Source organism: Symphalangus syndactylus, chromosome 24, assembly GCF_028878055.3.
Source record: "Symphalangus syndactylus isolate Jambi chromosome 24, NHGRI_mSymSyn1-v2.1_pri, whole genome shotgun sequence".
Taxonomy (NCBI): Eukaryota; Metazoa; Chordata; class Mammalia; order Primates; family Hylobatidae; genus Symphalangus; species Symphalangus syndactylus.
Genome location: NC_072446.2, coordinates 67,835,843 through 67,857,457, shown reverse-complemented (window position 1 = coordinate 67,857,457; position 21,615 = coordinate 67,835,843). Strand labels below are relative to the sequence as shown.

The window sequence follows — 21,615 nt, the reverse complement described above, 5'->3', positions numbered from 1 at the left end:
CCTGGAACGATGCTTTTAATTTCCTCCCTTCTCCACTCCTCGTTTAATGTACTTGGGCCACCTCCATTATTCCAGCTGCCCTCCTGTCCATGAGAAATACCTCACCTTCTGCATTTATATTTTGGAGCTCGACCTTCCTGGCATCTCTGAATCCTGACTTCATTATTATCTGACACCACTCCCCTTTCTTTTAACAGTGTCTATGTGAGTTTCCCCTCAGTTGAAGCTTTCCTAAGAACATAGCAATATGCCTTTACTAGTAAAAATCCCAACCTCAAAACCAACACAATGTTCCCCAGTCCCTTTTCCTCCTTTAGTTACTGTCTTCTTCTTCATCTCCTTCCCTCTACTATGCAAGTGTAACTTATAGTCACTGTCTGCCTGTCCTCACCTCCTACCCACTTCTTCTCAGCCCTCCAAAGCCTTTTTCTGCCCTCACCACTACTTTGAAATTTCTTTATCATGGCTGTGGGCAACATGGCTCCCAGCAACCCCAACAGATGTTTTTCAGAATCTTCCTTGTTTTTATTTGCTGCAGTACCTTCCACCCCTTCATCCATTCACTCACCAGTCATGCTTTAAAAATGTACTGATGTCTCTTTTAAGCATTGTGCTAGTGTTGTGGATTGATGATGATTAATGATTTCATGCCTGCCCTTACTGGGGAGACAGATGCTAAGCAAATAGAGGTACAATTATTTTCATTATAACTGCTATGAAGGAAAAAAAGTACAAGTGAGTATAGGAAGCATGGAAGGTTTCCCTGGAAAATTCTATTTATGACAAGTGGGATTTAGGCCAACATGAGTAGAAGAATGTATCAGGTGGAGGGAACAGCAGGTGTGGGTATTCCAAAGAGCCAAGGAACACAAGATTTTGAAGAAGAGAAGCAGAATTAGCACAGGGGAGTGTGGCTCAGATAATGTGGTTGGATGGCAAGGGCCTGCATATGTACTGCGTAGGTCCTTGCAGGATTTTAGACTTATAAAGTCAACCAGAAACCATTAAAACCATGTTTTCAACCCTGGCACCATTGACATTTGGCCCCAGTAATTTTTTGTTGTGGAGTCTGGCCTGTGTATTATATGATATTTAGCAGCATCCCTCACTCTAGATACTGGGTGTCAGTGGCAAAACTCCCCAGTAGTGACAACAAAAATTGGCTCCAGACATTGCTGAAAGTCTTCTGGGGTGCAAAATTGCTCCCAGTTGAGAACCACTGATGAAAATGATAAATGATATACTATGCTTTTAATAGTATCCGGCCAGTTCACCGCCCTCCCCGCAACCCCAAAGGCCAATAAGTACATGAAAAGATGTTTAACATCATTAGGCATTGAAGAAATGCAAATTAAAAAACACAATGAGGTGCCACTGCATACCCACCAGAGCTATATGTTATTGAAATTATTGGTTTTTCTCATCTGATGCCCCCACTAAGCCAGGGGCACCTCGGTTGATTTGGGATCTGGGCCTTTATTTGGTTCTGTCGTGGATTATGTGAAGTATCTTGCATGGCACTTGAAAAACAATTCTTCCAACATTTCCCTACATTGTATTAAAAGGGATTTTTCTGCTTGTTCTGTAGGAAGCCAGTATCTTCACGTTGCTTCTCTCCACTGTTTTGCGTCCTTTACTCTGGACCTTCTTCGTCTCTTCTGCTGAAATTTCTTTATTTTGGGAAATTTCAGAGTAGACATACCCCTGGAGGAAAAGTCTCATCAATGCTGATACACACGGATGTTTTACTTCAATGATCTTAATTCCTCATCTGGCATCCAAGACTACATTTATTTCATTTCATAGTCGGGGCTGTATTGCTCATGTTTAGTTTGACAGGCATCACATCTGATTTTGCGACTGTCTGTTGCGTAGCTGTTTTCTCCCCAGTGTCTTTATTTGCTGTATTTGGCTCTGCTGCTTCCTGATGCAAGTCTTGGGCAATCCCTGTGGAACATCGCTTGTTACTTTTCCTGTTGACTCTGTGGTGTTGATTAGTTTAGAAGTGCATGCCTGTATTCATGTGTGTTCTCTTGTAATACCATCAAAACATGAGAATCGCTGTGGAGTGAGAATTGTGGTCAAGCTTGGCCAGGAGACTTTCTGACAGTGGTGCTGAGGAATGGGCCATGGGTCAGGACTGGCCCTTGACATAAGCCTTGAGGTTTAGGGTTATACTTTGTAGTAGTTTACTAAGACTTCCATGACAAAGGACCATAGCCTGGGTGGATTACACAACGGAAATTTATTTTCTCACAGTTTGGGAGGAAGTGGGAGCTAAAGGTGTCAGCAGGGTTGCTTCCTGCTGAGGGCCCTGAGGGAAGGATGTGTTCCAGGCCTCTGGTCTTGGCTGGTAGATGGCCTGCTTCTCCCTGCATCTTCACATCATTTTCCTTCTGTACATGCCTGTGTCCTGATGTCCTCTTCTTATAAGGACACCAGTCATACTGGATTAGGGCCCACTCTAAGGCCTCCTTTTAACTTAATCATATCTGTAAAGACCCTATCTCTAAATAAGGTCACACTTTGAGGTACTGAGGGTTAGGACTTCAACATGTGAGTTGTTGGGGAGGAGGCCACGATAAACCTGGCGACATACCTCAGCCTGGTAAAGCGTAGCTCAGAGGGTAGCAGCATGACGGCTCTAGTTAGACATGGAAGAACTGACACTTAGAGAAGAAGTTAGATTTATTTTGTACTATTTAAATGTTAAAAATTAAATGGTAGCTGCATATGTGGATAAAACCATAAACTGCCTTGCTGGAATTGTGTGACAAGAGCACTGAGATTGCTTTGTGAGAAATCTCCCTGTTAAAGAGTGTCCCTGTGAAGGTTTGGAGTTGCCCTGCCTAACAGAAATATAACGTGAGCCACATAGGACACTTGTAAATGTTCTAGTAGCCTCATTAAAACCAGTAAAAAAGAAACAGATGGAATTAATATGAATACTATATTTAACTTAATCCAGTGTAGCCATTTTGACATGTAATCAATGTCAGAAATCATTAGAGAGCTATTTTCTATTCCTGTTTCCATTCTTAGTCTTTGAAATCTTGCAGCACATCTTAGTCTCAGCGGTCGCATTTCAAGTGCTCAGTAGTCACAAGGGAGCCACAGCAGCTCCTGTATTGGACAGCACCAGTATAGGGCATCCATTCTCAACAGGGGCCATGTCGCTTCCAAGGAAATGAAAAGTGGTTTTGGGGAACAAAAAAAATCTTACTGGTTTTTTTTTTTTTTTTGGTATAAAGCATAGTTATACATACAGCATATAAACAGATATTCACCCTATCTGTAATATTGAGATGTCATAGGGGATGATTAGAAAAATAAAAACCTAAAAAGGCTCCCTTGCAGGGCAATAATGGAAAAAAGTTGAGAAGCACTGTTATAGAGCGCGTACTTGAAGGTTTAATTTCCAGTGCTTCCCGTACCAGCTTAACTGGCTTTCCTTGAGCAAGTTACTTAGCCCAAGCCTTGGTCTAGGTATCTGTAAAATGGGAATAATAATAGCGTCTACCTCTTAAGTTGTCATAAGTATTAAAGGAGAAAAGCCATGTGAAGTTCACCACAGTGGTTGGCTCAGAGCAAATGTTGAGGATGTATCGGTTACTATTCAGTCAGGGATTTTTATAAAAAGGGATACTGGTATTAGAAGTGAGTTTGGATTAGTAGTGCCTTTGTCATTTCGTCTCAGTTTCTTTAGTATTTATTATTGACTTCTATCAGTGCACTGATGAGCAGATCATTGTAATGTTAATGTTGATTCCAGTGACTCTTTGTTTTCTTGCTGAGTTGTTTCTCATTCTTCAGGATTTCGAGGTTTTGTTAAGGTCTTTTGCTTTGCCCCTTGATCGTTTTTGATTTGGGTAAAGACTCTTTAGAGATTCTTGTAAATTACTAAATAACATCTCCTTAATGACTATATTAGTCTTCACTATTGATGATACAGGAATGACAGTAAAACGTATTCTATCAAATAAAGAGCAGCAAGTAGAAATTGACTGAACATTATCTGCTATTACTAACTTAAGAGAAGTATGTTTATTAGTTTTCTTTTTTACAGACAAACATTTATCAGAAAAAATATAACTTTAAGTAAATTAGAATTGAATTCTTAGAAGCAATATACTCACAAGATATGGTTTGCCTGCATTCTAAGGTCACAAGTGTTCTTGGAGGTAAACATCATCGTATTCCTGACCCAAAGCCTCGCCCATTGTAGGCCTACATCTGTGGTTTTATAAGTGTGGCCCCTGGACCAACAGCATCAGCATCACCATGAGCTTCTTAGAAGTCCAGATTTTCAGACTCCGTCCCAGAGCTACTAAATGAGGGACTCTGGTGAAAGAGCCCAGCAATCTGTGTTTTTACAAGATCTCTCAGTGAACTTGATGCATATGCAAGTTTCAAAACCACAGTCTTATGAAATACACGTTATAGATGTTGATGAAGAGGTAAAGGATTAAAATATAGACTATCTGAGAGCTGTCTTCATCATTCTACAGTCAAAGGTCCCAAGAGTCGCAACCCATCTGCAGCTCCTTTGTCAATGAAGGGTGGTCATATATTTCAAGTTTCAAACCTGGGCATATGTTCTGACAATTAAGAATATTTGGGATCTGGGTTGAGTGGCTACTTTGGTATGGGGAGAATATAGATACTAGCAGCTATGTGGGAGGTGGGAAAACAAGCAGGTGGAATTGAAAATAGACATTCATATATTTCTGGGTCAGATCCTACTTTGCATGGCAAGAATGCCAAGTTCCAGCTGATCTTGGAATGTTAGAGGTGATTATGAAGGAAGCGGGCAGGGAGCCGAGATAAATGATCACCTAACAGGAACTGTGGCCGGAAGAGTGGGGTCAAGAAAACATTGAACAAAGAAGGGTTAATTTTGAAGGAGGGGAAGGAATAAGCTAGAAATGGAAGTATCTGAAACAAACTAGGCAGCATAGAACAGTGTTCCTAAATATAAATTTTGAAAAGTTTTTTTTTTTTTTGAGATGGAGTCTCGCTCTGTCGCCCAGGCTGGAGTGCAGTGGCACAATCTTGGCTCACTGCAAGCTCTGCCTCCCGGGTTCATGCCATTCTCCTGCCTCAGCCTCCCTGAGAAGTTTTATTCTGCTCACTTAAATGTTTGGTTGTCTGGGATCCTTGCAGGGAATTGCCACCAAGATTTTGATTAGAATTTTGTCAGATGCTCTGATAAGAAAAGGAACTGACCTGAAAAAGATAAGTTACACCTACAGTTTATTCTAAATTCCTCTAGAAGTGGGAATGTGTGCTGTGTGCAGCCTGTCAAAACTTTTATTTTGCCAACTTCTAGAAGTAACAAAACAGGACTGAAAATATTGCTATGATTTATTGGAAACATTGGTGTGAACTGTTATGCATGCAGTCTCATGAAAGAAGCCTCAAATATTTTAAAAATTATTCTTTCATTATAATATCAAGTTTATTTCCAAATGTCTTTTTTTGACATTTAGAAGTAATTGGGAAATTTTAAAATTCTAGCTGAAATTCCTTGCAACAGCACAGTCCTTGTAAAAGATATTTTTCAAACTGCATGTTAAGGATGTGTATATGGAATATCAGCATAAAACAGAATGGCAGTTCCTCAAAAAATTAAACATAGTACTATCATATGATCCAGTAATTCCACTTCTGGGTATATACTGAAACCAAAGACTCAGATAGATATTTGTGCCCCTATGTTCATAATAGCATTATTCGCAATAGCCAAAAGATGGAAACAACCTAGATATTCATCAGTGGATGAATGCATAAACAAAACATGGCATATACATAAATGGAATATTATTCAGCTTTACACAGGAAGGAGATACGACACATGCTCCCTGAATGAAGTTTTAGGATTTTATGCCAAATAAAATGAACCAAACACAAAAGGACAAATATTACATAATTTTACTTATATAACTACTTAGAATAGTCAAATTATTTAATTACCTGGAGTAGTCAAATTCATGGATACAGAAAGTAAGAATGGTGGTTGCCAGGTTATGGGGGGAAGAGGGAATGAGGAGTTAGTGTTTAATGCATGTGGCATTTCAATTTGGGAAGATTTAAAGTTCCGAAGATGGATGGTGCTGATGGCAGCACAGCAAGGTGAATGCATGTAATACCACTGAAAGGCATATTAGAAAAGAGTAAATGTTATCTTCTGTATATTTTACTACAGTAACACAGAATATCCTGATAAACTTACATTTAGTATTTTGATACATCTGTTTTTAAATATAATCCACTATAATAATAATGAACATTTTTATGTGGCAAACATGCCCAGATGCTTTACCCCAAATTATCCTAGCTAATTCTCACAACAACCTTCTGAGTTAGGTATTAGGATTATCCCCTTCTTTTTTCAGTCGTGTAAAGCTATGCACCGAGACGGGACAGGCAGGAATTTGAACCCAAGAGAACATCTTCCAGAACCAGGCTCTTACGATAAAACTTAATATGTAGATTAAAATCATTCATACTGCTCTGCCCATTAGGAAGAAAAAAGTCCCAAATGCCAAAATTATCTCTGGAAGTTCTAATTTTCATTACAAGTTCTTTTAATAAGCTGGATGATACGACACACTATGGTTATGTGTATGAAAAAATTGAAAAAACTGGCAATTTATGTCTCTAAAAAATGCAATTCCTGCAAAGGCCTGAGTGTTTCAGTATAAAAATTCATATCCAGTAACATGTATTTTCTTGTGCATATGGTATGTCTTTCTGAAAATTGCTAAGAGAAAAGAACACACATTTTAGAAATGTTTAATATTATAATTACAATGTATGCAAGTTTTGCTTTATACTATGCATGCTTTAAACTCAGAAGACTATTTACCTATGTTTTATTTTAGCATGTAAAATTGAAATTTGCAGCAAGTTTGTATATATCTTTCTGAATATGTAGAAGATGGCCTTATTTACTGTTACCTTGGAAACAGTGATGCTCAAATACTATGTTTTACTCTATTACAATTAAAAATCATTTTATGGAGTAAATGTAATTTAAAATCCTATTCTTAAGCATGGATTTTAGTTAATATTAATCATAAAAGTATGTAATGATGTTTAGTGTTAAAATTATTTGAAAAACTAAATATAGATTTTTAATAGAAAACATACCTTAATCAATAAATGCATAATGCTTTTTCCTTTACAAGTTATGTATAAGTCTTCTGATTATTAGGAAGTCTTCTGATTATCAGTTACGTAATGGATAATTCCATGAAGTTAAAAATGCCATGTCTAATTTCTTTCGAAGTTTTTCTTAATAATTGACTACTTTGGAGAATCTCTGCAATTATTACTTCTTAAATAACTCCTGGACAGATTTTTCTCCAATGATATATGTTGATATTCGTGTTTCTTCTTACATTTCTAGGACTCAACTGTTGTTACTCCAATTATTTTGAGGACTGACCCTCAGGGATTTTTCTTTTACTGGACAGATCAAAACAAGGTAAGAAATGAGATATGCCTTTCTTACATTTTTCAGTTGTTTATTACTTTGAAAAGCATTTATGTATCTTATCTATAGAAGAACATCCATTTCACAGATCTTTGGCAGTTTATTTAAAGGTTCTACTTTTAAAAAATATCTAAGGTATTCTTAGGACTTTGGACTTTTCAAAGTCACTAGTTTGAAATATTAGATTTGCTAAATTCTAGAGCAATTGGTATTTTTGGTTCTGTTTATATTATGTGTTAGGATAAGAACAGGGAAATTTCAATTACATTTGGTGTAGAACATAATTAGTCAGCGTTACTGATTTAAGTCCCCACCCATAAAGGATGAAGAAAAATGATGAGAAAATAACTTTTGACCCAATAGCCGTACCCCTTGGCTTTTCTTTCTGTCTCTTTTCCCCTGTGCTGTTCATTAAGGACTCTCTCAGAATCAGCAGGAATTTGGCCTTGATAATTTGTTCATGTCAGAAAACCAAGAATAAAATTCCTTTAGCTTATTCCTCCAGTTGTCAGGAATTTCTTACTAAATTAGCTTTCTGCCCACAATAGCATGAATTTATTATCTCATTTGTTATGAAACCAATTGATGATTCTGTACTGAATTATTAAAAAGTAGAATATCTGCTGATCGTAAGATTTATTTGGAGTTTAATGGGCAGTTAGATGAGAACACTCATGGAAAGTGGTTATTATTTCAAGCATCGTTGCCACAGTCCTACACTTGAACCTCAGAGGCCGCAGAATATAGAATGTTTTTGTTCTGTAAGTTTTGATATATGGAGAAATGAGATAGGGTTTATTGAGAATGCTAAATACATATTGAAAACAATAGAATAGTAATAGTATACCATTAAAATAGCTGGAACCTCCACAGTTACTGATGAAGGAGTAACAAATTGTTAGCTCTTTCAAAACTCTACATTAGTTTCTTATATCCAGAGTTCCTGGAGTTGCCTGTCAGCTTTGCCTTCTGTCTCTGAGGCAAGCTCAATTACACCTGTGTCTGGCCCCAGGGCCACTCCTGAATGAGCCTGTTTACACATCATTCAAAAGGCGAATTTCAGTCTTGTTGTCCTGGAGTTAGACTCTAAATCAGTGTGCCCTGGAACCATGTGTGGCTGTAGAAGTGGAGGTAAACCACAGACCCTATGCTAATGTCAAAAATTGTATGAGTAAGATTTCCTACTTAATGCTCACATTTATTATTGGGTGTGTTAATCGCTTTGGCTTAGACATTCTGTTTGGTTTCCTGCTGTTATGTGTGAAACAATGGCTTGCAAGAGGTTTTGTTTTTTGGGTGTTTTTTTCTTCTCCTGAAGGATATTTTTAGAACTGTTGAAACTATATTCATGAAAGATGTACTTATAATGCCTAGAGCATTTCTAAAGGTTGGGTGTTTGTACGAGAGACCAAACTGTCAGTTTGATTTTTCAACTTGTAGATCAAGCTTCTATAAAAGCAACAGAAGATATTCTGGGATTTTTAAATAATTCATGGCAACTCAGTTAAGGTCCCCTCTAGACCAATCATCAATATTTATTTCCTTAATAAAGAAAAAGGGTTTAGGACCAAAGGCTCTCTGTTGCATCTCTATTGTGAACCCAGTATCTTGACCGATGCTTATTTTCAAATGTAGGAAAATTTGTTTTCATTTTTTACACAAACTTTTTAGTCTTGGTTGTAATGCTCTTTATGACCAACTGAAACAGATAATGTGGTAGCAATTCCTTTTATCCCATTACTGCTTTTCTTTTCATGGGTATTACTTTTACAGTTCTAGCCAAGAGATAGAAATAGTAAATTTTACTTTTCACTTTCTAAATACCAAAGTCATCTCTCAGTCGTTTATCAGAATTTGGAGGCTTATTTCTTAGTGATCATATATCTTAGAATCCAAAAGATGAGAGGATTTAAGAAAAAAAATTAAACTTACCATGCTTTCAAGTTTGTCATTTTCTTTCTGGCTTTAAGCCCAGTCCTGGAACCAGTAAGAGTGATTCATCCACTTTTAGGAGATGGACGACTCTAAGTGATGAATTAGAGTAAATGTGTGCTAGAAGAAATGGTGCATGCACATAAAAGATGACACGCCAAGCTTTTAGTGGGCATTTTTGCATAAGATCATTTGAAGGTACATGAATGAATGGTACAATCATGATGCTACTTAGAGGGCCACTTTAAAAAAAAAATATATATATATATATATATATATATATATATATATATATATATTTTTTTTTTTTTTTTGAGACGGAGTCTCGCTCTGTCGCCCAGGCTGGAGTGCAGTGGCTGGATCTCGGCTCACTGCAAGCTCCGCCTCCCAGGTTCACGCCATTCTCCTGCCTCAGCCTCTCCGAGTAGCTGGGACTACAGGCGCCCGCCACCACGCCCGGCTAATTTTTTTTTGTATTTTTAGTAGAGACGGGGTTTCACCGTGGTCTTGATCTCCTGACCTCGTGATCCGCCCACCTCGGCCTCCCAAAGTGCTGGGATTACAAGCGTGAGCCACCGCGCCCGGCCTTAAAAAATATTTTTTATCTGGCAATTAGTTTTAGGAATCTGCCACATGTACCGTAGAGATAATCTCTCAGAAAACAAAAAAATGTGATACCTTTAAGTTTATCCCTTGATTTTATACACTGTGTTTTCCATTGTGGGAAGCTTGCATTGGTATTTATTGTAATATGCCTCTCTTCTTCCTTTGGGCCTCTTCCAATATATTCCCCTTTGGTCCACAAAGCTTATACCAAAGCACTTGGGTTAGCAATCATCTGAGGCCTAGTCTGCTCAGAGGTGAGCAGAAATCCCTAGCAGAGGGGATTTTACAAGTGTTTTTCTTTTTTATAGCATTGGCGGTAAATGGTCACATTGTATGATGTTCTATGCATGTCCTTCTCTTCTCATGGCTACATCAGATCTTGTATCAGAGCCACTTATTTCAAGCCACTGGCTTTTCCCCTCTGTAGACAATGACATGCTGCCTTCCAAAACCCCTCCTTTGATTTGTCACCATAGAAATGATAGGTGACAAAGAAAACAGCACAGATGATGAATTTAGGAATTAAAAACTAAAGAAGTAGCAAGTCATTTTTAGGTAGCAGAAATGTGCTTTAGTGAAACACTGACAGAATGTTTGGAGTTGCTGGAAGCAGATAAAGATGAATATCATTATTAGGGATAAATGTTCATGCTTTGTACCAGCTCTGGACTTATTTTAATAATTCTTTTCACTGTATTGTTGGCTCTGTAAATCTTATTGAATAAAATGAGCAAAAATTGAGTTTCTGAATATGGCTATTTTAAGCAGAGCGGTTTTTCTTGTGTAAGTGTAGGTGATGTGAAGAGGATGAATTTATTTGTAAGTCATGGGTGAGGAGGGAGTCCTGCACAGCCTGAGTACTCGAGAGGTGGCCTACATTAGGCGATAACTTTTCTTTGGATCCGTGCCATGTGAACACTGGAAACCAACACAGGATGTATTAGCTGTGAAAACCACGTGAACTATAAGAATCTGCTCCACCGGTTTTGAAAGAAAGGCTATAGAAGAAAAAAATGTCAATGTTAAAGAGCTAACCAAAACCTATCCTGCTAGAATATGAAAAAAATTAGACCTTTGCCTTGCAACTTGATGCCCTGCTTCTGTGCCAAGGTTGGTGTAAAAATAAAACTGGTCACCACTAGTTCAGATCCAAGAAGTTCAATATAGTTCAGTAAACTCTTCCTTGTCTTCATAAAACTGGAGCTTGGGGGAAGGGAAAAGGAACACATCATTAAATTTGAAAAGGAATGGGAGGAAAAACACACGTTTTACATGAAGAACTCCCATTACTTTCTTTTTTGTTACAAATTTTATTTATTTTTAATATTGTGGATAATATACAATAACTTTTTATCTGTAAAAGAGTAAAGCAATGTAACTATCTTTAAACCGCACTCTCCCACTGACTCCAATCCTAGTTCTCTATTCAGAGTCAACTAATAGTAATAGCTTCATGGTTTCTTTCTAGGACTCTTTTGAATAAATTTGTGCACGTGTAACTATGGACATATTTCATTTTGTTTTGCTTATGTCCATTTTTATGCTAAGTCACATCGTATTAACTATTCCACAATTTCCTTTTTACCATATAGTGTGTTTTAGAGAACTTTTCAAGTTAGTACATGTGTGTCTATATCATTCTGTTAAATTGGTCCATCTTAGGGAATTTTTCATGTTAGTACATGTGTATGTATCACATTCTTTCATATTGCTCTATCATATGTTAAAGAATTGATTACCAAATTTTATTTAAGAATACAGAAGTTCTCACTGATGGATTCTTGGTGTTTGTTTCTAATTTGGGGTTACAAAGAATCCTATAATATGGAGTCATAGTCAGCTGTGTGTAGCCCTCTCTGGGAATATGGGTCAGGGATTCCCTAGGGTAAATGCTCAGAAGTGCGATTGCTGATTCAAGGCTACACCTATCCTAAATTATAATGAATGACTGTACCATTTTATAACCCTACCCTTCTTATGAGTGGAACTGTTTTCTTAAGCCCAACCAACAGTAATAGGAAATATTTTAATTTTTGCCCAACTGATTTCTGCTACCTAAATATATCACCTTGTTTTAATCTGCCATTGCCTGATTTGCTAGTAAACTGTGTATCTGCTACAATTTCTGCTACCTAAATATATTACCTTGTTTTAATCTGCCGTTGCCTGATTTGCTAGTAAACTGTGTATATTATCATACATTTATTGATCATTTCAGTTTTTCCTTACATGGATTGCCTATTTATATTTCTTGTCCTTGTGTGGACAGTTCTCTGTGTATTCTAGATGTACTCCTTTGGCTGTTATAAATGTTGCAATTACACTCTTCCTGTCTGTGGTTTGTCTTTGACTTTCTTAACATCTAATTTATGGGTAACAAAAGATGACTTGAAGCTTTAAATTTTGATGTAGTTACATTCCAACTACCTCCCCACTTTTTGCTTCCTTTAAGATATTTCTGATTCCTTCTCATCACCATTATTAATCTAGGGTTTTAATCCATATGTAATGTATTATGAGGACTGGTGTAAGGTGGAGCTCTAACTTCAGTTTCTTCATATCACTCATAGAGCTGACATTTCACCACCTGGTTTGGATGGCCCAAGGATCTGTTATGTTTTAATGCCTGTGGACTGCTGGGTTCTGATTTCCTACTTCATTCTTATCTCATTTATTTTCTGCGTTTCATACTTTGTGGTTCAAAAAGTGTAATTCTTTTTGTTTACCTGTGATCCTAGATTAGAGATTTAAATTTATACCTGCATATTTAGTCATTTCTGGAGACTTAGGACAAGAAAGATTGGTTCTACCATCCATGCCATCTGCCATCTTGTTCTGGCCTGTGAATTTGCATGAGACACCATTCTGAATGTTTGTACAGGGTGATGATTCAGTTTCCATTAATGGCAACCATAGATAGTCTTCTCTTATGATAACCTTAAATTTCTACAGAGTTCAAAAGCAAAGTTTAAAAGTTAAATATTTACATAAGTCACAGTAACATTTTTCAGCATGAGTGCAGAGTTCAAAAATATTTTGAATGATGCATCATAAATGTCAACAAGAAGATCTAGTGATTTCCTATTAAAAATAGTCTGGCTTCCATAAAGAACTACTGGGCACCACACATTTCATTAATGATTTTTAGCAGTGGGGCTTTCTCTTTGGGATATACTTCTCTAGGGTATCCCAAAATTGTCAACTTTGACCCTTCTTGTGTATGGTAAATGGGATAGGTCATTCAAGAGTCCACTGAGTGATTAAATGCAATGATGTAGTTATAAATTTAGAAGATAAGTGCTGTTTATTTTATTTGGTAGCTTTCTCTAAAAGTTGAAACAATAACTTACATTATCTGGAAAAAAACCCCAGCAAAATTCACATGAGGATTGCTTTGTGAGGGCTGGGATTGTTCCCTGGCCTGGGGCAGTGTGTCAGTCATTGTTGACTAAGCAGCAGCATCTGGGGACTAAGTCCTTTCCTTCACCTTCCTTGAATTTCCTTCACCAGTATTGATGATATTAATAGCTAGAACAGACACAGTGCCATATCCGCACCCTCTTCCTCACCACTCCTGAGAACATAAGCTGAGCTCCAGTGGCTGGCCAGTGCCTGCATTGTTTTGCTTTGTCTGGCTACTAGAACTCACGTTGCTACCCATGCAGCTGCCCAGAAGTTCCTGGCAATTCATACTCACCCTCACCAATGAGATTCAGTGGATAAATACCACAGCTCCCTCACCTCTTGGGTGGGATAACTTAAAGGTGCATTCTTTATATTATATCCCAGAACTCTCTAGTGGGATTAAGCCCAGTTACCCACAGTGGTAACTGGCTTGAAAATGTTCCCCTTATGGGCTTCCTTCCCTTCCTGTCTCACTTCTCCACTCCTGATTGTGTTCTAAAACCACCTCTAAAATAAACTACTTTTGCTGGAATCCTTACCTAGGAACTGCTTAATGCAGATGCATAGTGCTTAACAACTTAACATAGATGCCTCCAAATGAAGGGTTTTAAAATGATTCCTTGGTTAAGAGAGATTGGAACATATTAGGTGAACACTTTTGTTTGAAGCCAAGTCTGGTTTTCCTAAAACAGTCCTAATTTGGGAAGCCCAAAGTTGGTTGAGGAAACCAGCTTTGAAGCTGTGACAGATGTGGATTGTCACAATCTGGCTCTGCTGTGTATTTAATGAGTCACCCTCAGTGAATCTCTTTAAAAATCCAAGCCTTGGTTTCGTTATTATCTATAAGGTGGGTATTACTCTCTTAGTGTTGTTGTGAATATTCGATGTGTAAAATGAATGACTTAACCTAACACCTGCTACTTTGTAAACTCTCCATCCTTTGTGGTGGCTTTTATTATTGCTACATAATAAACAATTACTCTCTGACCAAACAGTTGTCCATAAGTATTAGAGACCACAAAAATGTGCTGTTTTGAAAACCAAGTGGCCATTTATTTATGTATATCTTTTTATTCCTATTTTCTTCTTCAAGGCGACACTGACTTGTTTTCTATTTAGACTCTGCTGTGGTCTTTTGATCTGAAACATTGAAGCTTAGGTCTGTTTGGGCAAATAAGATGTTTATTTCTGTATTTCATAATGTTTTGGGGACAGAGCCATGGAAGACAAAAGAAGGATTTATTATTTAAAAGACTTTCCCTCTGGGGATAGTTCGCTAATAAATACTCCATCATAGGTGAAAGTTTCTTGGAAACTTGGAAATTTGAAGCATCGTGTGGAACAACTTTTAAGATGATTTAGAGGACTTTGATAGGAGAAAATTGTATTATTCACAAGAAGAATTGGACATAATCATGGTTGCCTGTGCCTTTTTCCTAAGATAATCACTTTAGGATTATGACAACTACATGGGCATCAGGCCACTCCTCTTCCTCCCTACTGACCAAGACCTTAGAGATTAAACTTTTAGTGTTTTTGAGGATAGTTTAGCCACTAAGCCAAGGTTCAGATTGCTGAGGAACAAATCTATCCTCACCAAATCAACTTCCAGGTTAAGTTTTTCCGTTTTTATTAACGTTACCTTCTTTTCACTTCTGTGACTCCCCAAAGATTTTGCACCAGTGAACTCTGGCTAGCGTAGAATAGACATGTCGTGATGCCTTAGCTTATGTAGACACAACATACAAATAAATGTTATTAGAATGGAATCATTTACAGGTTCTTCTTAGAGACTGTGATACATGATTTTTTTGGCAGAATTTCTAATTGAAGTGTAGCCTCTTAAAGTATATTTTAAAATTAGGCTGGTCATTTTGAGATGGTTTCATTGCAGCTTCTTTGGAATCATTTTTAGAGTAGAAATGTGTTAATATGATGTTTATTTCACCATCACCACACTTCATTATGGGCATAACAACAGCAATGCTCGTTTTAATACATTTTAACCAGAGTTTAGAAACATGTAGTACCACAAAAATTCATTACTCCTAATATAATTTAATTACAAAATTATTCCTTGGTTTCGTAAGTTGCATATATTTAGCTCTTCCCACTATTTTAGGAGAAATTAAATTGGATACTTTCCATGCTATCAAGCTATTATAATGGAATATTTGTACTTTTTGATGCCAAAAAATGTTTTGAGATATTGGATTGGCAGAATATGTGAAGGAAATGCATTCTGCATATTGTTCATAATTTTACTTCCTGTTATGGAGAAAATTCCTTTGACTTTGTTACAGATAGAATCCCTGGGTACTTGGTATTGATATAATGCCATGCTCTTTTGTTTGAATTACAAATGCTGTAGGTAGAGTAGGCATTTTTGGTTGTTCTGTAGTTCATTTTCTTGCCAACTCAAGATTGTTGATGGTACTGATGGAGACATTGTTGTATTAGTCCATTTTCTTGCTGCTGATAAGACATACCTGAGACTGGGCAGTTTACAAAAGAAAGAGGTCTCACCCACAACAAATGGGAATTCAAGATGAGATTTGGGTAGGGAAAGAGCCAAACCATATCATTCTGCCCCTGGCGCCTCCCAAATCTCATGTCCTAGTATTTCAAAACCAATCATGCCTTTCCAACAGTCACCCAAAGTCTTAACTCATTTCAGCATTAACTCAAAAGTCCACAGTCCAAAGTCTAATCCAAGACAAAGCAATTCCCTTCTGCCTATGAGCTTGTAAAACTGAAAGCTAGTTACTTTCTAGATACAATGGAGGTATAGGCATTGGGTAAATAGAGCCATTACAAATGGGAGAAATTGGCCAAAACAAAGGGGCTACAGGCCTCATGTAAGTCCAAAATCCAGTGGGGTAGTCAAATCTTAAAGCTCCAAAATGATCTCCTTTGACTCCATGTCTCACATCCAGGTCACACTGATGCAAGAGATGGGCTCCCACGGCCTTGGGCAACTCTACCCCTGTCGCTTTGCAGGGTACAGCCCCCCTCCTGGCTGCTTTCGTGGGCTGGCATTGAGTGTCTGTGGCTTTTCCAGAGGCATGGTGCAAGTTGTAGGTGGATCTACCATTCTAGAATCTGGAGGATGGTGGCCTTCTTCTCAAAGCTCCACTAGACAGTGCCCCAGTTGGGACTCTGTATGGGGGGCTCCAACCCCACATTTCCCTTCTGCACTGCCCTAGCAGAGGCTGTCCATGAGAGCTCCACCCCCGCAGCAATCTTCTGCCTGGACATCCAGGTGTTTCCATACATCATCTGAAATCTAGGCAGAGGTTCCCAAACCTCAATTCTTGACTTCTGTGCACCCACAGGCTTAACACCATTTGGAAGCTGCCAAGGCCTGGTGCTTGCACTTTCTGAAGCCATGGCCCATGTTCTATATTGGCCCCTTTTAGACACAGCTAGAGTGGCTGGAATGTAGGGCACCAAGTCCCTAGGCTACACACAGCACAGGGACCCTGGGCCCAGCCCACAAAACCATTTTTTCCTCCTAGGCCTCTGGGCCTGTGATGGGAGGGGCTGCCACGAAGACATCTGACATGACCTGGAGCCATTTTCCTCATTGTCTTGGGGATTAACATTTGGCTCCTTGTTACTTATGCAAATTTCTGCAGCCAGCTTGAACTTCTCCTCAGAAAATGGGATTTTCTTTTCTATTGCATTGTCAGGCTGCAAATTTTCTGAACTTTTATGCTCTGTTTCCCTTATAAAACTGAATGTCTTTAACAGTACCCAAGTCACCTCTTGAATGCTTTGCTGGTTAGAAATTTCTTCCACCAGGCCGGGCGTGGTGGCTCATGCCTGTAATCCCAGCACTTTGGGAGGCTGAGGCATGCGGATCACCTGAGGTTGGGAGTTCGGGACCAGCCTGAACAACATGGAGAAACCCCGTCTCTATTAAAAACACAAAATTAGCCGGGCATGGTGGCACATGCCTGTAATCCCAGCTACTCGGGAAGGCTGAGACAGGTGAATTGCTTGAACCTGGGAAGCGGAGGTTGCAGTGAGCCAAGATCGCGCCATTGTACTCCAGCCTGGGCAACAAGAGTGAAACTCCATCTCAAAAAAAAAAAAAAAAACAAAAAAAAAAAACAGAAATTTCTTCCACCAGATACCCTAAATCATCTCTCTCTAGTTCAAAGTTCTCTAAATCTCCAGGGCAGGGGAAAAATGCTGCCAGTCTCTTTGCTAAAACATAACAAGAGTCACCTTTGCTCCAGTTCCCAATGAGTTCCTCATCTCCATCTGAGACCTCCTTAGCCTGGACCTTATTGTTCATATCACTATCAGCATTTTTGTCAAAGCCATTCAACAAGTCTCTAGGAAGTTCCAAACTTTTCCACATTTTCCTGTCTTCTTCTGAGCCCTCCAAACTGTTCTAACCTCTGCTTTTTACCCAGTTCCAAAGTTGCTTCCCCATTTTTGGATATGTTTTCAGCAACACCACACTGCTGGTACCAATTTACTGTATTAGTCCATTTTCATGCCACTGATAAAGACATACCCAAGACTGGACAATTTATAAAAGAAAGAGGCTTAATGGGATTACAGTTCCATGTGGCTGGGGAGGCCTCACAATCATAGTGGAAGGTGAGAGGCTTGTCTCACATGATGTCAGGCAAGAGAAAAGGGTTTCTACAGGGAAACTCCCATTTTTAAAACCATTAGATCTTGTGAGATTTATTCACTATCATGAGAACAGCACAGGAAAGACCTGCCCGCATGATTCCATTACCTCCCACCAGGTCCCTCTTACAACACAGGGGAATTCAAGATGAGATTTGGATGGGGACACAGCCAAACCTATCACTTGTCAAGCTCTTTCTACATTTAATCAGCAAGACAAGTCTCTTTTTGTCTTTTGGTAAAATAAATTTAGATTGATAGTTGGATTATTTAAACATTTATCACACACACAAAATATTACAATAAATAGTATAATTACTTTCTTCCACTTTAAAATATTTTAAATTTACTTTAAGTAATTTAAAAGGCAAAAATGCAAACTTTGAACAACTGACTTATTAGGGTGTTGGTACCTATTATAAATAAGTTTCTCAAATCTAGCGATGTATGTAATATTCACTAATTTACTTTGCACATACCTTTTCATCATTGTTCTTATTATCTTCGTTATCCTTAGCCCCACCAACAGCAAACACATATATGCTGTTTTATCCATGCTAGGCACAATTCTAATAATATATAGTCTGTATATTTATAGCATATACATATTTTTATACATATATTTATATAGTATATGTAGCATATGTATACTTATAGTCTATAATAGTATGTATATTGTGCATATATGCTACATATATACATACATAATGTGTCTATATGCTGTGCTACATATATACACACATAGTGTGTGTAAACTTACACATATATATAGTATGTGTTGGCAGACATACGCAATTTCATCATTTCCATAATCCTATGAAGGACAGTGCTACTATTATCTACATTTAAAAGTGAGTAAACTGAAGTGTGCACAGAGGTTAAGTCATGATCCCTGGTCATACAGTTGGTTAATGACAGAGTCAGGAATAGAAACAACAGTGGCAGCTCAGTCTGGCTCTATGTTCTGGCTCTTAACTTTTTGCTGTTTGAAGAAGCCGTTTAATATGTAAAGTTAAGTTTACCTGCAGGATGTTTTTCCTTGGATTTCTTTGAAAAAGAAACCTCAGTAGGCCTAGTACATTTGCCAGAAACAGACAAACTGTGTGAAGAAGGTATTCTCAAGTTGGGCTGCACACTGAAATCACAGGGGGAGCCTCAAAGGACGCTGCTGCCTGGGCTTCCTGCCTCCAGAGAATCTGACTTAATTGGTCTGGGGTGTGGTCAGAACATTGGACTTTTTTTTTTTTTTTTTTTTTTTGAAAGCTCCTCATTTGATTCTAATGTACAGCCAAGGTGAACACGGATAGAAAGCAAGCTGACCTTACAAATTAATTCAGTAAACTTCCTGAAAGGATGTGCTCACTTTGCCTTTCCTGCCTGTAACGTGGCCTACTTTCTACTCAGAAGTAATTCTCCACATGAGCAACTACAGGCCCTACCAGATTCTGAATTATTTGACTATGACTGGATAATATTCCTTACACTGTGCTTAGTAAGGCAATAAATTCCTAGCATTTTTTAGAATGAGTCTCAATATCTGAGGTTGAATCAAAATAGATTTTTTATTATATTCTGTTGATTAAAAATTTTTTAACTTTCCATTCCCTGAATGTTACAGGTATTAGCTGTTTGTTTTATCCTTACCAACCATGTCCTCAGAATTCAAGTCCTGTTTATTAACCTTATATTTGTATTTTTTGAGACCCTTGTTTAGATCACAGTACTATGTAAATTCCATACTTAATTAAATTAGCCACACCCTTGAATGAGTGAATGTGGTTTTAAGAATGACCTTATGTAACTATTTTACTTTATAGCTAATTTTTCATTTCTGGATACAAAGGCAGATATTATCTTATTAAATTGCAGCATTATGTCATTTCTTACCAATTTGTAGGAATCCTTCCTTAACTGAGACATACACTCAACTGGGCAAACCAGAGAGAGCTAGATAATTTCAGGTGTGATAGGAAGTGTGCCTTTCATCACCTCTACACGATACATTTCAGAATAGTAAAATTCACATTTCTCCTGTTAGAATGTTTGGTTTTTTGTTCTGCTTCCATAGGGAATGGGGATTGTGGTAATGATTTTTCATGAGATTTCTCCCTGGCATTGTGCAAAGTCCCCACTTAGGAACAGTGGTCTGGAAATTATATTGCATCATGGCAAACAATGCACCTGTGTGAAATGAATGCTTCAGTGAAAAGTTTTATGGGACAGAACTACTTGCTATGCTAAGGAACTAATGACTGTGCTGGTATACATAATGGATTCTATTTTTAGATGAACATTTGGTCCTATAGCATGGCTTCATTATGCAAGAGGACAGAAGTTTCAGCATTATATTGTGAATACTGAGATATTAACATATCAGAGTATATGCCTTCTTAGATACTAAAGTGACTTTTTCATATATTTTAGCCCTGACATAGTTCATAACTAGAGGAAAAAAGTAAAGAACAAAAACAGAATTTCAAAATAATTTCACATTTCTGGTGTTTGTAGGTTGAGTTTTTCCAACAGTTGACTGCAAGGAAAGGATTCAAGTTCAAGTATTTTATTTGGGAGGTGACCCCAGAAAGTGTGGGCAGGGCCGTGGGGAAGTGAGATAGGCAAGGGAAGACAGCCATTAAAGGGTGAGCTATCAAATAAGTTACCATGGTGGACAAGTGAAGCTCCGTCCCATTGGAGAGCCCTGGGAGACAGTGCAGAGAGGAGAGGGAGCAGTGGTATACCCACCAGTTCCCAATAATCAGTGACTGGGGGCAGCTGTCTCAGAGGTTATCTTCTCAGCTCTTTTGCCAGCCTCTCCTAGAGACTGAGGGGCTTCCAGGCCAGCGGGCCCCAGGCTTTGAGAAATCCCTCAGACATAGATGCAGTTGGAAGCTGTCAGTTGGCATACATGAAAACACATGGGCACCACCAGCAGCAGCCACTCTGGTAGCTTTAATTTCTGGTAAGTCAGACTTTTAACATCTATATCACAGTGTGCAAACTGGAGCCTGCACCCATTCACGAACAGTTCTTGCTTGGCCTGTGCAAATAATTAAATACATAAACATGAGTTGCCAGCATTTAAAAATCTGCAGGTTCATACACAGATCTGGATTTCTCAAAAAATCAGAAGGCATGGCAATGCCGGCCGACATACCCCCATGGCCACATTTGGCTGGGGCAGTGCAGCAGCTGCCTGCTTTAGACAGGGCGTGTGGTATGCAATCTGCCACTGTTCCCACTAGGCTAGCCTACCTAATTTACATGACCTTTTAAGCTCATTTAGACATTTGAGTATAAATATTGGGCCTCTATGGTAACATCCTATACTGGAAGCTTCAATAAGCTAATGATTGCAAAGCTTCATATGGAATGAGGTCAGTTCTGACACAGTGGGCCTATTGGAGTGCTGTGGCATAAAGACTAGATTTTTACAGTGGAAAAATGGCTGAAGGTCAGCATATCCAGGTCTTGCTCATAATGGCCATAAGCAAAGCAATTATGCTTCAATCCCAATTCTTCTCTGT

The 21,615-nt window shown here is 38.3% G+C and overlaps 1 protein-coding gene across 2 annotated transcripts in view; it reads left to right on the top strand.

Annotated features, from left to right (window-relative positions):
- PLCB1 (phospholipase C beta 1) overlaps window positions 1–21,615 on the top strand; it is a 741,546-nt gene that overhangs the window by 10,511 nt on the left and 709,420 nt on the right. For both annotated transcript variants that reach the window (XM_055265375.2, XM_055265377.2), the window contains exon 2: window positions 7,412–7,489. In XM_055265375.2, the coding sequence (XP_055121350.1) occupies window positions 7,412–7,489 (78 nt within the window). The remainder of the gene's footprint in view (window positions 1–7,411; window positions 7,490–21,615) is intronic.